The following is a 15,904-nucleotide window of genomic DNA, read 5'->3' as shown; positions in this document are numbered from 1 at the left end:
CTGCTGGCTTCACGCCGCATCTGAGGAGCTGGCCTGCTGCAGGCAGAGCTGCCTGCTCTTGCCTGTACTCCTGCCCTGGCACACGCTGGTCTGCTTCTGAAGCTGGGAGCGGGTCCTTCTAGGAAGGAGCAGGGCTGTCCCAGCCATACATACAGAGCGGGGCCTCCCCTCTCCTCGGGTTTTCGCATGTGCAGTTAGGAAGGAGCAGGGAGAGGCTTAGCAGGGTTTCATGGGTCCAGGGGGTGTGTGGGGCAGGAGGAGACTGGCCACCTGGGCTCCCTTGGCAAGATTGCCTTGGCACCACGGTTTTGGCTGTGAAAGGAAACACTGGGTGCCAAAGCCAGACACAAGTGGACCTCAGAGGAGGTCAGCATGAGGGGGACACGATCTGTGTGCATTTCAGCCCCTCTGCCTCAGTGCTTGGGGGAGCGGGGTGGCAGCACCCATACAAGTCCCACCACCATCCCACCTCCATGCCTCGGCTCTCTGACAGCCCCCCAGCGGGTCTCAGTGCTCAGGAGCACCTGTGACATGGCCCAGCAGAAAGTCCTGCGTTTTCCACCCACAACCCTGCTGGGGGCAGGAGGCAGCTCAGCCACCGCTCATGTCATTGCTGGAGAGGAGCAAAAAGCACCGAGCCAAGTTCTCCATGGGGATGGGAACAAGTCAGGTGTTGCTAGGAGCACCCAGCGTTGCCCCTCTCTGGTCTGCTGCTGGCTTTGGGCCCTGCTCCATGCTGTGTCTGCCCAGGTCCCCAGCAAGAGGCAGCCCAGAGAAAGCAAGTCGTGGGTGCACCCTGTGCTCTCCAGGCTCGCTGCCTGGCCAGGCGAGCAAGTGAGGCTCCAAAGGAGGAAGACACACACGTCTTAATAATGTCTGTACCTGGTGTCTGCAGATCATGGATCATGATGCTCTCCATTTGTGCTTTGGTCTTGCCTGGGCTTTATTCAGCTTTTCACAGTTCCATGGCAGTTTCTCCCAGCATATTTTGGGAGCTCCCAAGTTTCCTGCAGAGAAACTAGGCTGAGCACCTTTATCCCTGGACATTCAGTCACTGGCAGAAACTGTTCATAGCTTTTATTTAGCAAATTTTACGCATCAGAGGAAATAAAAGAGCAAGTCAAGCACATGTAAAGAAGAATGGTGTCATTTCTAGACACGAGGTTTCACCCAAGGCTGTTGGTTACTCCATGTTTTTCTACAGGACACTGTTGGACAAAAACTCATCTTTCTGGGTGCAGAGGTCCTTGGTTGACTGTCCTGTGCTAGGTCTGTCCTTCTTGCAGAAGCTTTTTCCAGGGACAGTGAATATCCATGGTCCGAGAGTTCTTTGAGGAGTATTTCTGGGAGAGTCTTATATATGTTGAGTGTATGTTGATCCTTTTGCCTTTGTTACTGATAGAATATTGCATCCTTGGTCATCAGTACCTAAGACTTAATGAAGTTATCACTGAATTATTCTTATTTAATTGTTATTCCACACTCGTGTCCCCAGACTGCAGTTATGGGTGCTATCAAAACCTTCCATTTCCCAACAGGCGTGCAGTCTGAGATGACCTGTGTTACGTACAGGGTGAAAAGGAAGACACAACCAAATAAGCGTGAATGAAGACCCAGATCCTGGTAAATTTTCAAGATTATTACATGTTCCCTAGCCCAAATGGTCATTTGTTCACTAGTTTCTAGTAAAGAGGTAGGTCAAGAAGGGGTCGCAGTGATCTGGTGGCTTGGTTCTGGGAGCCTGGGATGTGTGCAGGGTTGCTCAGCAACAGACATGGAGGCATTTGTATGGGAAGCAGACAAATTGAGCGGCCAAGGCCATGGAGGGATGAGCTTGTTATCTTCTGTTATTTGGCAGAGCATCTTCATATTCCCTCTCCCATATCATATGTCATCATTAACATCAGCAGACTCTCAGAGGAACTTATTTACCATCAATGCACAGACTTCTTTAAAACAACCTCCTGTTAAATGTGCCTAGTGTCCAATATTGGACCCACACATGGAAGCAGGACCTCTGCAAACAGCATTTCTTGAAGGAGACTTATAGTAACTCAGCCAACTTTTTTGTTAGACTGGCTGCTCTCTGAGGAGTGCTCTTATAATAAGGACTGTTACTCAGGATTTGCACCCTCCTCCTCTTTATACTGGATATGTCAACCAATCTAACCCCCAAAAAAGAAACTATAATTTCTGTAGTAAATGAAGTTCCCGTCCAAGGGCAAGTAGAAAAATTTCTTGCATTGAGCCTCCACCCCAAAAGCTGATTGAAAGGCAAGTGGCTGTTCTGCCTTGCTGCCTCTATGGTTTGGATGATACAGGCATGAACTGGATCATGAGAAATAAGAAGCAGTGTTGTTCCTCACACAAGCACCTTACCCACCAGGAAGGCTTTGCGGGGCACCATGAGAAAGGTAGACATTAAGCAAGCATTTATTTTTATATTCCATCAAAGATTCTGTCCAGCCCACTGCTATTTAAGTGATGAATCTCTAAGCTTCCACTCCCTAAGTTTATTGTGTTTTTTATATATATAATATATATAAAATGTCTTTTATTCCTACAAAATTTCTTAGAGAAGAATTCTTTATTCTGATGCTGCAATAAAGCACTTTATGTATGTATGTGTTGGTGATGTCATTCAGTTGGGACTGAAGCATATGTTGCGCTTTGTTTTGGTGGAGAGGGATGTCACTACATTGGATGCTACATGTCTTGGGTCCCCAGCCCCAGCTGTACTGCAAAGACCCTGGTGGCTTTGCTTCCTTCCCTTAGCATTTGCATTTGATGGTGTCTGGCTGCAAGAATCGCAGCTAACAGAGACTACCCAGAGTCCACCACCACAGCCATGGGATAGGCGCAGTTCTGCTCACGGGGAAGGAAGCCTCTTGCGAGAAGACCATCAGGGTGAGTGCTGACAAGCAAATGCATTGCACATGCCTCAGCCCTGACCCCAGGTTTTATTCCATGCTCAGCCTGGCCAGATCTGGGTGCTGTCTGACCTTACACCAGCACGCTGCTTTAAGCAAGTGTTGAGCATGGGAGCGGGTGAAAAAAACCCAGCATCACCCCAGCTGGAAAACTGGTTTGGCAAACCAGCTCCAGAGCCAACAGCTAATGATAGCAGGGGGATTTTAAAAGCTTTCCAGGGATCACAACATTTTGTTGCCATTAATTTGCTGCATAAACTGTGACCACTTCCAAGCTCTTGCTATTTCCAGCTGTTTTCCCTCCTTCTCTCTTGCTCCTTTCGCTTTGTGCTGGCTGCACATCTGTCAAGGGTTATCTGCTACTCCAGCACGGGGCTGTGCTCCACAGCTGCCTGGCACCATTGCTGCCTCCTGCCCGGGGGGAAGCAGGCAGCTCCTCTCCATGAAGGATGCTCTGAGCTTCCCGCTGGTCTTCTGCAACATCAAAAACACTGTTGCTTGGAGCCCAAGCCAGGGGGGAGCAGGCTGAGCTCCACTCTGCAGGAAAAGCAGCATGGATAAAATCACTCTCCCTGGAGGGGCAGTCAGCAGTTACTGCTGTGTATATAACATGCCGTTATCCTCTGCAACAAGACCTTGCTGTGCTGGATGCTGAGCCCTGCTCTGAAACTCCTGGGCTATAGAAATCCCACAGCCAGAGGATGGAAGCAGGAAGAGTTGCTGCCATAATTCTGCAGGTGCTCAAGACCTGGAGATGTCACCTGAAGTCACCGAGTGAGTCTGCGGCAGACTCTCAAGCTGCACTTTTGCCTGCTGCTTTGAACACAAGACTTCTTGATCAGTTCAGTTGTCTTAGTTTGCCAGCCTGGACCGGAGCTTCGTGTGGCTCAGCTGTACCAGTACCCTGGCATCTGACTTAACAGCTGAGTTTGTTTGTACACAGAAGGACCCATGCCCAGATTTTGCTAGGCACAATGGTCAGCATGTGCTTGTCCCTGCTGACCTCCCGTCTTGGCCCCAGACGGGTCAGCAGCAAGTTGTGCAAAGACCTTTTGACTGTGAATGACACCTGGAAGGCATGGGTGCATGGTCAGCTGCCTGGGGCACAGGAGGGGTGACTGCAGCCCACCCCTCAGGGATTAACTCGAGATTTCATAGGAACGTGTTTACAGCAACAGAGATCCCATTAGCTGTCTGCTTTTTTCCAGGGCTCCTGCTCCAAGAATCTGCTTCTTGGAATGCACACAAAAAGCCCAGCTAGGCCCAGAAGGAGCCACTTTGGGAGGAGAAAACAGAAGATGATAATGCTGGGAGAGTTTGGCCAAAGCCTGTGGAGCAGACCTGAACTGCAAGGCCTGGCCTTAGCCTAGGAAAGAGCAAAGTGTGGTCGTGGTGGTCTGTGGACCTTGAGTTAAAACGAAAGCTCTGGAGAGGAAAAACCCTTTCAGGCACCCCCGTTCCTGGTCTGTAAAGGGACCCACCGCACCGTGTGGCCACATCAGCCCTCCGGGCTGGGTGTGCTGGTGGCACAGCATGGTGCACAGCCACCAACTTCTCTGTAGAAGAGTTAAAAAAAAAAAAAAAAATCACAGTAGCTGCATTTTTTTTGGCAGTAGCCCTGCTGACCGCAGCGTGAACACGGGCGAACAGGAGCTTGTGGCAAGACCTAGTCTCCTGGGTTTTGCCTTCACCCTGAGTGTGGAGAATCACCCCCGTCAGGTCCCCAGCACTGGGCAGAGCCCACCTGCGCTCTGCTTTCACTGACACGGTGCTGAGGGATGCCAAAATCACGCTGGGGAGACCTGCCCGATGTGTCCATGGGATGGGATTTACTCCCTCCATCTTCACAGAGGATGGATCCACACATTTGCAGTCGGGAATGTCTCACCCTCCTTCCCTGGCACGCGGCGGCCAGCTGCCCCTCGGAAATGCCTGAGAGGAGCCCAGCTGGCTGGGCCGGGCCCCTGCTTTGTTCCAGGTCCTTGTAAGCATGTCAGCTATTCTTCTCTCACGGCATGGGAGCCCGGCAGTAGGGATCACAGCCCTGCGCAGCTTGACCATCATGCACGGGTCAGGGGCCGCAGCAGAGCCCATCTGCCAGCCAGCGTCCCCTGCCATGCCAGCCCCGACCCTGGCCGGGCTTGTCCATGCTGTGGGAGCTGAGCAGCAGCTGGCAGGGTGGCCATGAGGTTCCTGAAGAGACAGGAGAAAGTTCACCCTCTTTGGGGACATGGGCAAATCATTCAGTCCCTGCCCCATCCCATGGGGACGTGGACAAATCATTCCTCACCAATGAGTCCTGCTCTCTCCTGGGCTTCAATGTCTCCAGAGATGGAGATGCCACAGTAACCCTCAGATTTACTGTTCTTGCAGGGAGAAATATTTTCCGAGCAGCCAATCTAAATCCTTCCTGCTTTATTTTAAGCCCACTACATCTTATCTGCAGTGGCCACAGAGAGCATATTATTGCCTTATTTGCTCCTACCTCTCATGTATTTCAGAATTCTATCATTTCCCTCCTTCTTCGTCATCTTCTCTAGACTAAACAAATGCAATTCTTTCAGGCTTTCCTTAGAAGCTGTACTTGTAGTCCTCTGGTCGGTCTCCTTGCCCACGATGGGGCTCACTCCAAGTACTAATTCACATCTTTCTTGAAGCATGGAGCCCAAAACTGAAGCCACGGGGTCTTATCTGGGGCTTTCTTAATGCTATATGGAAAGATTTCTTCACAAGAGCTACAAACCCCAGCCTACCCAGGCAACTTTTGTTCTCTCCCATGATATTTTAAATTTATGTTCATTTGAAAATTCACCATAACCTGCCCAACTGAAATGTCTATTACAGATGCGCTGCCAAGCCTGTTGCTTCACCTCTTGTACACCTTACTGGTCATTTCTGCCTCAGGGTAAAACTTTGCAATTCAGTGAGGTCAAATATACTTTTTTCTTCCTCCTGGATCGCTTTTCCACTTGGTCAAGATCATTTTCAACCCTAACTTGTCTTCTAAGGGTTTTACAACACCAGTGGTGATGTAAATTATTTTGGACTTTTAAGTTATCAATCATATTATCTTTTGTACTGAAACATACTGGATTCGTTACAGCTCTGTTAGGCCTTCCCTTATTTACTAATAAAAATATCATATAAAGCATTGCCTAAAGTCTTAATAAAGCCCAGATATTCTGCCGAAGAAAGGCATTAGGTTGACTCAATGTGAGATGTGCTTGATGTAGCCCTGACAGAGGCGTGCTGGTTGTTACTTTTTACCTGATTAGCTGGGTAATTACAGGTTACTGACTGCATTTTTCAGTATGTTTTCATGAACTGATATTACAGTCTGATCTAATGCCCTTGGCCCTCACCTCTCTCTCTTCCTCACTCCCTCTCCGCAGCCCCTTTCCTCACTGAATTCTGAAAGATTGCTCCACTTTCCCAAGTAAGTCTTCTAGGGTAAGCTTTGTCAGGCCCTGTCATGCTGGAAACATCCAACTACTTTCACTTTGGCTCTTTTAAAAAATATTGTATTTAAATTCTTCCCATTTTGCCATTGAAGTAGGGTTGGGATGATGTTTCAGAGCAGTTTTAATAGTTACTTAGGCTAGAGGCTTTCAATCTCTTTGATTTGTGGCCTGATTTTCCCACAGAAGTTTCTCACATGTAAATGATCAAAACACACAAGAAAGGGCCAAGTGAGTTATAACATAGGTCCACCTAAACCAGCATCCAGTCTCTGACAGCAGTCAACAGCAGGTGATTAGGAAGAGTGAAGAGAAGGATAAGCACGCGTCGCTATTTCCCTGAAGTACTTTCCTTGTTGCCAGCAGCTGGTGGCCAAGAGGCTTCTTGGGACAGATGTGATGGTCATTCTGTTTAATAGCCTTTCATTGGTTTATTCTTCCATGAATTTTTCCACTCCTGTTCTGAATATATGTACACTTTTAGTGGTACCATATCACCAGCTGCAAGAAATTCGAGAATTCACTAAATGTGTTTAGAGACTCCTTTGGTTGGGACCCCGTATTCTGTTGTTTGATGGTTGCTCCTTACTCATCTTCTCCATGTGTCTTGTAAGTGCGTAGCCAGTTAGCATCCACCTCTGACCTCTCATCACTGTGATAAATTCACTGTTTACTTCTATCTCTGTTTTCTGTTTTTTTAACCTTTGTTTTCTTTAATTCACAAGACTTTCCCTCTTATCCTGTGTCAGTTCAGATTCTTGAAGAGTCTTCGGGCAGGAGTATACTGGACCTTGCTTTTCTTCCTCATCTTATATAGCCCTCCCTCCCCCAGATAGCTGAAGGCCTACAAACTGTGTTCAGCTCTTCTGACACTTCCAAGCAAAGCAAAGGTCTGGGGTTTCTCAGTAGCGTATGTATAGCTGCACCAGATGTCAGCTGTAGCTGAAGGAGTGGGTCTCTTTGCTGAGAGCAGGTGGGTGTGGCACAGGGACCTTCACTAGCATGCAGCAACTTAAGGCTCAGACCACCTTTGCCAAGTAAATGGCTGAAGCGGTGTAAGGCATTACCACTGCTGTGCCCCGTTAGAGTTAGCATCTCCTGCCATGCCCTGTGCCTCAGGCTAAGCACTAGCTCACAGCTTGGCCTTCTAGCACAAGCTTTCCTTCACCAGTGGGTTAGTCCAATAGATTCAGTTGTGAACAGCAGCCAAGGCACAGCTACATGGCTATACAGCCTGTTCTGCTGCTGTGGGGATGGCGATTTCCAGCCTAAGGGGCAGGGAGCCAGCTGGGGCAGCACCTGCATAACTTAGGGCAGTCAGTTTTGCTGGAACAAGAGCCCTCAAATGGCCTCTGAGCAAAGCCCTGAGTCCCATGAATGTGGGTTGCTGGCTGAGGCCAAAGCGTGTCCTATTAGAGTAGCAGCAGGATGCCCAAAGTAAACCCTGTTTGTGATGAAAGGAAGGCAATTAAAATTCCACTTCAGCTGCCTTCCTGTCCCACTTCCTAACCTTCCAGCAGCAGGTGATTAGCAGGGACTGCCTTCTGCTGCCCTCACTCAGCTGCGCCAGCGGAGCCCCGCTGCCAGTGAGCACTGCTGCTGTGGCACGGCCAGCTGCCAGCACGGCTGCCAAAGCACAGCAAGAACACTGCGATTCAGCTGTCGACTTTGTCTCGAGTTAACTTAGAATGAGCTCATTTTTTAGTTTTCAAATCATTTTGCTCTTCTCTTACCAAAGCTCTTGCCTTGGCTGTGAAGACACTTGCCAGCCCTGCTGTTTAAGGTTTCCCATGTTTCTGTCCAGGATTTCCCAACCAAAAAACCAAACATGCACACTGCACAGTGACATCAGTGTCCTTACATGGTGTTACACTCCCACAGCCTACCAGATGCGTACAGTAGTGCATCTGTGCATAAGAATCCCGGTAAAATACCCACAGCCCCTTTCCCAGCCAGACGGTGCTTTAAGGAAGACAACCCCACAGGACGCAGGGAAGCCCTACCATATCTACAGGTCTTTGTACAACTTCCTTCGCAGTCACAGGTCAGCACAGGGGTAAGTATACAATATAGAACTTAGTTTCATACCATGCTCTTGATGTCCATACACACTTTAACATGAATAATCACTTTGGAATAGTGAGCAGAAAAGGCTAGAAATGCTCTCCAGTTTAAAAGGCAAATCAAACAATTACATTTCTGTTTTTTTTTAACAGGCACTGAAGTTTTTTTCCCTGTCTCCTCTACGGAAGGGGTTGGCTACAACATGCCATTCAGATTAAAAAAAAAAAAAAAAAAATCCCCAAACCAGCAATTCTCACCCAGTACAATTACTTACTTCTAGCTTACTAGAGGTGCTCTGCAGAAAACACTAACAGAAAACAAAGTATGCAAGAGAAGCTCATGCCTCAAAGTGAAAACTGAGCACTTCAGTCACCCTCGAGGTCAGGCAGAATGACACTTCTGACCAGAACTCGATTGCCCCCTTATCCTATAAACAAGTTTATTGCTTTAGAAGACATCTCTGGGAACTAACTGTATTAGCGAGAGAGAACAAGCAAGTGGTTTTCCCTTCCTCACCAGTGAAAGCAACAGTTGAAGTGGGGTCAGCCAACAGTACTGTACCTCGTATATTTACAGGAATAAATCCCACCCCCATTGAGAGTCTAGAGTTTGCTCTTGGAGGTAGCTGACCCTGGGCCCCAGAACCTGCTAGAACCATTTTGTAGGTGGGAGTTCCCTAGCAGTGGTTTGCTGATTGTCTTGGACATCAGGTGACTAGAAGTTCAGTATCTGGTAGAGCAGGCTAGTTTAAGAAAGAATTGTGTTGGGGATGTGCACGGGAGGAGAGGAATAGCTTGAACAGGATCTCAGATCCCTTCAGAAATGGAAAAGGTTTGAAACATTTACTAGCGGCAGATCAAAAGCAGAGAAAATGAGCAGCTGCTCAAACTAAAAACTGCATCAAGCTCATGCTCTCTACTCCCCCAGAAGTGAGGAGTAAATCACATAGGGATCAGCACTCCTCACTGATCGGTGTTTTTCCAGATTCCTCTCTCAGCCTATTGACTGACCCTTTGAACTCAAGCCAATCTGAGGGGACAAGTTCCATGGTGTTTTTTTTAAGTTAGGTTTATTTAGCAATAGAAGTATGTACATGTAAGAGAATCCCCTGCAGCATGAGACATGCACAAAGCAGTGAGGGACCGAAAGTGGTGCTGCTCAATGGCCTTCCTCATCACCCATTATCCCACTTTACTCGGCAGCAGGGCCAAGACTAGAAAGGTACAGGTGAGAAAATTTATCAGTCCACATGGCAGAGTCTTCAGGCAGAGCCTTCCCAGCAATCGGTATTAAAACAAGCGGGCACCATAGCCAAATGTCTGTTTAATGCCCTCGAAGTAATAGCGCTGCCAGCCTTGCTTTGTTCTTTCCTCCTCACTGGCAGGAATGCCCTTGCCTTCCAAGCACACCTCCGTCTCACCACCTTTGTCAGTGAAGTTCAAGGTAATTGTTGCAAAGTGCCCTAGAGGAACCAAAGCAAATCTGTCAGCAGCATGTAGTATATATACACACACACACACACACACACACACTGCCCCAAGGAGCTGCTCTGCTCCTCCTCTCACACAGCACCACTTAAAAAGACTCCTCAGGATCCTTCCCAGAGGATCTATTTATGACAGCTGCAGGCCTTCCTCAGAAACAGAGGGAGCAGAGGGCTCCCTCTTCATGGGATTCGCAGCAGTTGCAGCCACAGCTGAGCATGCTGCTACTTCATTGTTCCTAATCCCTGGCCACTGCTCTAAGTGGTGGCTGATGATTCTGACCTGATCGTGTGGGATAGGAAGCTGGAATAGGCTGGTGCAGCTCCCAGAACGCAAGCCAGAGTGCAGTGTGGCAAATGGGACTGGAATTCTTCAAACACACGCAAGGGCTGTAATACCATAGTCTGTTTTTGGACTACTTACCAGCTGGCCAAGATTTAAATCTCCATTTCATCACGAGTTGCTTCTCAGGGACCTTAAAAAGAGAAAGACTGAGCAGTAATTTTTTGCAAATCCTGCAGTCTAAAAGAAAACAACTAGAATTGTGTTATCTGAAGCCTTAGAGGCCCCTTGAGAAACACACACACACACAGAGAGGGAAAGAGATTTTAAGTGTCCTTTTCTTTCCACTCCTCTTCTAGGAAGGCAGGCCATAGTACAGCCCCAAACACTGAGACAGTGTCCCTGTCCAGAAGACTTTAGTGGCAGAAGAGATAAAGAAGAAAAGGGTCAGTTACTATCTTTAACACCCCTCCAACCCCTAAAAAATAAGTAAAATCACACAAAGACAGGGCATGACTGGAAGCCAGATTTTCTCCCCAGACTGAAGTCCCATACATTAATCCATACAATAAGAAATGCTTCAACAGCCACAGCAATTACAGGTAGCTACTGGACAGCAGGAAGAACTCCATAATTAGCTAACTGAAGCATTGTTACAGAATTGATACCTCAAAAATAAAAAGGCTGCCCCTGAGCAAGATACACCTGCACTAGTTAGTACTTACTAGGTTAACAAACTCTCCTGTGACACTGCCATCCAGCAACTGAAACTTGCCTCCTTTATCAGCCTCCAAGGCGGCTTGTGCATGGGTGAAAGCTTGGACCATCTGAAAAGAATTCAGGACACCTGTATTACTTGACATTATCTGCTTACAAACTTGTTGCCTAATGCCTCCCAGCCATCTACAAAAGTCCTGGAAGATGAAGTGAACAGTTTAAGGTCTTCATCAAGAAGAGATAAAAAACCCTGCCCTGGCCAGAAAAGCAAGGTTATAGTCACTACAGCAGCATTCTGCCTGCCAAGAGAAGAACCCCTACCTTTCATATCCTATGCAGTGTTCTGTAAGCCAAACTTTGATTTACTCTGTTGATTCCTTAATGAAATCCAGTTCTAAGAAAAGGTCATATTTTTTGCTTTTTCTTTTCTTTTTTTTTTTTAAAAAAAAAAAAACCACGAAAGACTAAGACCATGTTTAAATAATGATACAATGCAGCTCTCTCTTCTTAAACTATGTAATAGTGTGCAGGAGAAGGGAAGATATTCCCAAAGTACACTTTGATACCACCTAACTTTAAAAGGAAAAAACTAAACAAAACCAAAAAGCACACAACTGTAAATCCCAAAAGATCTGACCACACACAGTAAGGGATACACCCACAGATAGGTGCTGACAGCAGTCTGGAACTGACTTCTGGCTGGCATTAATCCTCTCTTGTCAACTGTGTGAAAAGATGCGCACACGAGCTTTAAGCAACTGTTCTGCAGACCAGCTTTCTCATTCCATTCTCATGGATTGTGAGTGTCCTACAGAATGCCTTAAAAAGCTTCTTAGGAACAAACCTCCTATGTGCAAAAAACAATTCTCAGAACAAGCCTGGCATTACCTCCTGAGTAACAAATACCCGGTAGAGCTCCTCAGGAGATGTTAAGAAGGTGTCCTTCAAGCTGATCTTACATGTAGGGATCTTGACTCCTATGGATTTGGACTGCGATGTGGCAGTACTGCTGCTAGCAGCCGTCTAACAAACAACAAACAAAATAAACACACACATACTTTTTTCACAAAAAACCCTCAACAAGTGGTTCACATATCCAAAAGAAAAAACAAACGCCTTCGGTAAAGATGTAATTAGGTATGACCATATTTGAGTGTAAAAAGCAGATCTATCGCTCTGCTTGAATTAAGAAATATCATGTGCTGCAAATCAGAAGTCAGGCCTACACCACAGATTGCCAATTCCTGAATATACACATATCCTATAAATAGTATAGGTTGCTCCTGTAAGCCCCAGAATCTAATACTGTGCACCTTTCTTCACAGATCCAAAAGCATGTTTGCAGTTTTATTTACCTTGCGGTCTTCTGCTTTAGGAGCCACCTGAGGTGTTGTTTCCACATGTTCACCATTCACTGTGGGCAAAATCATGCCCTGGGTGAATTCTGGAAAGACAGGAATGCATCCATAAAACTAATAAAAGATGAAGTAAACCTTTTAACTGTTCTTTGAAATACACAGTCAAAAAGGGTTTCCTGGTTTCTCCCCTGCTCTTGCTAGCACCCATGACTTGAAATGGTTTGTAAAAAAAAGTAAACAGATCTCTTTTTACAAGGAATTAATTGCGTGTAAAAAGAGGCCATATCAGAACCTGCCTACACTAACAATTAGGAACTTACTTCCTCTTCCTAGCCTAGACATACTGATCACTGTCTTCCACGTGTTGCTCTCATATTAATGTCAGCCTTACGCTTATGTAGCTTTCTTCCCTCTCTCACTCTCCAATATAAATAGCAATCACATCTCAAATATGTTTGTCTTGCTGGTCTAGACAAACCGAATCAAGCTTTTCCATTTCTTCTCAGACTGGCTTTCCGTTTCTCAAATCATTGCAGTACAAAATAAAGTTACTTCTAGCTCCATCTTCCATTTATCTTTTTTGACACCAGATGCCAGGACTAGACACAGAAACCCAGGGGAGGTCTCACCAGTGTCCTCTCCAGCAGCACTAGCACTTTTATAACTCCACCAGAAGCTTCAGCCTCTTTCAGCATCATGTTTGCTTTTTCTCTAGTACTATCACTTCTGCTTTTACCTGTTATAAAATAGTTGCTCTTTCTCCTTCCTCTTCATCAGCTCGCAAAATTCCATTACATAGCAGAATTTCATTATATGTGTATAATCTTGTATCCTGCAATAGTTAGTTCCCACCTATTCTTATTTATTCCAGCCCACAAGATCATACAGTTCTTCCTGAATAACATTCTCATCTTCCATGGGGTGACTGCATCTCCCACCCTGAACACTAAAACGCCGAAAAAAAACCCAGGGTACAGAAATTTGATCCTGGAAAAACAGCAACTGGTGGTGGTTTGTACTCAGCAAAACTTGAATATCTAGCATGCATAGTGTAATATAGGAAAATGGATATAAAAAGCAACCATATCGTTCCCAGCCTGTACTAGAGAGCAAAGCTGAACTCAACCAAAGCACACTGATTTAATTAAACTGCTGGAATCAGATTTATCTTCTAAAAAAAATAGTTTTGATCCAGATGCTGAGACAGCTCATTCAATGACACCAACAAAACCTGCAGAGCAATTTTCCAGCTGTCAGTTACTCTCAAATCCAAATAACACTAGATGCCTTTACTAGTGCAGCAAGAGAAAAACCAACAAACTAGAGAGAATATAGCACCTTCCAAGGGAGTAAGCAAACTAAAGGCCAGATTGTGCCACTGATACTCTGTATCACTGGGGTAGCAAACACATTTTACTGGCTTACTCTCTACAGCTGAGCTTCAGTGTATGAAAGACATTCTCGGTTTTAAAACATAAATCCAAAAGTGCTATTTATTATTGAGTTATCACCAAAACAAATCTTTCTGGTCTGTGCTACAGCGTCTAGGGACAGAAGTGCTTCTTGCTGAATGCTAACCATTGTCAAAAGAGACAGAAAAGTTACTGTTGTTGCTGTGACACCTTCCTGTTGAGATGGGGTGATGAACTAGTATTCACTCCTCGTTACCCCCCATCCCTTCTTTAGCATTAGCCTATATGGGTTCCCATAACACTTCTCCCTCTCAGTTACATACCTGTTTTGAGAGTGCTGATGTAAGTTTTTATTGCATCTCTAATTTTTTTTGCACCCTCTTGCTTCATCAGGGTCTTCAAGTTAGTGTCAGGCTCATCTTTAGCAAGGCTGACATGGATCTAAACAAGAAAGACAAGTGCTGATTAACAAAGCCATACTTGCACAGTTCTTTTATTACTCAATTCAACATCACAGTTAGACTTTGACTACACTTTCACAAGCAGCAGTGCACTTTTATTAACCTTTCACTGCATTTGTCTCAGTAACATACGCGTGTACCTAAATACCTTCATGCGCTATAGAGCCCTTGTATCTAGAAGACAAGAATTAATTTGATAAAGATACAACATGATGGGGAGGGACTCTTATCAGGGAGTGCAGTGGCACGACAAGGGGTAACAGTTTTAAACTGAAAGAGGGTAGATTTAGATTAGATATTAGGAAGAAATTCTTTACTGTGAGGGTGGTGAGACACTGGAACGGGTTGCCCAGAGAAGCTGCGGATGCCCCTCTCTGGCAGTGTTTAAGGCCAAGCTGGATGGGGCTTTGAGCAGCCTGGTCTAGTGGAAAGATGTCCCTGCCTGTGGCAGGGGGCTTGGAACTAGATGATCTTTAAGGTCTTTTCCAACCCAAATCATTCTATGATTCTATTAACTTAAGCAGTCTCTAACACTAAAAAGTTCTACACAAATGTTCTAAAAAAGGTAACATGGAAAGAAATACTAATGCTGTGAGGATTCCTGTTAGAACAGCCATACAGCCAGCAGTATTATCCTTTAGCTGTGCTTACCTCAACTTCATTGACATCATTTTCATCTGAGAGATTAGGAATCTCCACATAACCTTTGTATTTCACTCCTGTCTTCGAGGTGCCTGCAATTACAATTATGTTGTTCAGATCAACATTTCTTACTCTGGTGGTTGTAAAAGCAAACTTATATTGTGTCACAATACAATACTTCCCTGTGTTATTATTTCCCAAATGACGTAAGTATCCTTAATCTTATACTTGAATCTGGCCTTGAAGCAGGCGGGGAGAACATCACTCACCAGTCCATGCCAGCTTGATAGCCCACTCATAGAAGAAGATAAGTTTCCCTTTGCGGTTGTTAATGGAGGCCTCTCCATCCAGTTTGCTCACTTCTGTCACCTCACAAGCCCCTTCCTCACCCTCCACCCTGACAGGCAGGAGGAGAGCTTTCAGCCGCTCCGTGGACCAGTTAGAGGCATCCCGCTCCGTCCTGTGAGAAAACGGGGCAGCGTGAGAACCTGGGACAGGCCCGGCCGCCGGCACACAGCTGGGAGTAGCCAGCCTTCCTCCGGCCCTTCCCTCCCTGCCCCGCTCCAACGCACACATACACACAGCCCTTCCCCGGGGCACCCACCCAGGCACTGCCCGGGCGCCCGCAACACACCGGCTCGGGCACCCACACACACACGGAGGCGGGGGCTTTCCCGGGGTATCAGCCCGGACACCCCCACCTCAGCACCAACACGCACGTAGGGGGGGGAGGGAGGGAGGGAAGGGCCCCCCCCGGGACACCGGCCGGGCAGCCTCCCTCCGCCCAGGGGCACGGGGGCCTCCCGCGGGGCCGCCCCGCTCACCAGTGCCAGTTGTTGACGTTGGTGGCGTCCGCCCGCTGCTCGACGATCCAGCGCGGGTCTCCCTCCCCCCACTTGGCCATCGGGATCGGGACCGCCGCCGCCTCCGCACCGACCGCCCGTGGAAACTGCTAGAACCGCCGGCCGCCGCGCCACCTCCCGGCTTCCGCCACCGGCTGGTCCCTTCCGGCGCCCTTCCGCCGCCGCGCGCCGCCTGCCTTCTTGGTTCCGCCGCGCCGCCTCCAGCTGCTGCTGGCGCTCCCGCCCCGTCCCCG

General features: G+C 47.1%; 1 protein-coding gene across 2 annotated transcripts; it reads right to left on the bottom strand.

Moving 5' to 3' along the window:
- Positions 1-9,499: 9,499 nt before the first annotated feature.
- AHSA1 (activator of HSP90 ATPase activity 1) lies at positions 9,500-15,887 on the bottom strand. 2 transcript variants are annotated; one of them, XM_068398104.1, is made up of 9 exons: positions 15,633-15,872; positions 15,078-15,268; positions 14,818-14,900; positions 14,029-14,146; positions 12,291-12,379; positions 11,824-11,958; positions 10,944-11,045; positions 10,360-10,411; positions 9,500-9,914 (listed from the first exon to the last, which is right to left on the bottom strand). In XM_068398104.1, exons 1-9 carry the CDS (start codon positions 15,710-15,712, stop codon positions 9,742-9,744), a joined length of 1,023 nt encoding a protein of 340 aa, XP_068254205.1. In that variant the 5' UTR covers positions 15,713-15,872; the 3' UTR covers positions 9,500-9,741. The 2 variants fall into 2 exon arrangements, with proteins under 2 accessions (XP_068254205.1, XP_068254206.1); XM_068398105.1 differs by lacking the exon at positions 11,824-11,958 and having other exon boundaries at positions 15,633-15,887.
- Positions 15,888-15,904: the final 17 nt, after the last annotated feature.

Source organism: Nyctibius grandis, chromosome 4 (assembly GCF_013368605.1).
Source record: "Nyctibius grandis isolate bNycGra1 chromosome 4, bNycGra1.pri, whole genome shotgun sequence".
NCBI lineage: Eukaryota > Metazoa > Chordata > Aves > Nyctibiiformes > Nyctibiidae > Nyctibius > Nyctibius grandis.
The sequence above is the reverse complement of the archived record's forward strand: the minus strand, read 5'-3'. Positions and strand labels throughout refer to the sequence as shown.

Excerpts from the sequence above, each read along its gene's own strand:
- AHSA1 (XM_068398104.1), bottom strand. The coding sequence starts at position 15,712 with ATGGCCAAGTGGGGGGAGGGAGACCCGCGCTGGATCGTCGAGCAGCGG. Across the intron at positions 15,269-15,632 it reads AACGTCAACAACTGGCACTG|GACGGAGCGGGATGCCTCTA; the intron begins GTGAGCGGGGCG and ends GTTTTCTCACAG. Across the intron at positions 14,901-15,077 it reads TATCAAGCTGGCATGGACTG|GCACCTCGAAGACAGGAGTG; the intron begins GTGAGTGATGTT and ends TTGTAATTGCAG.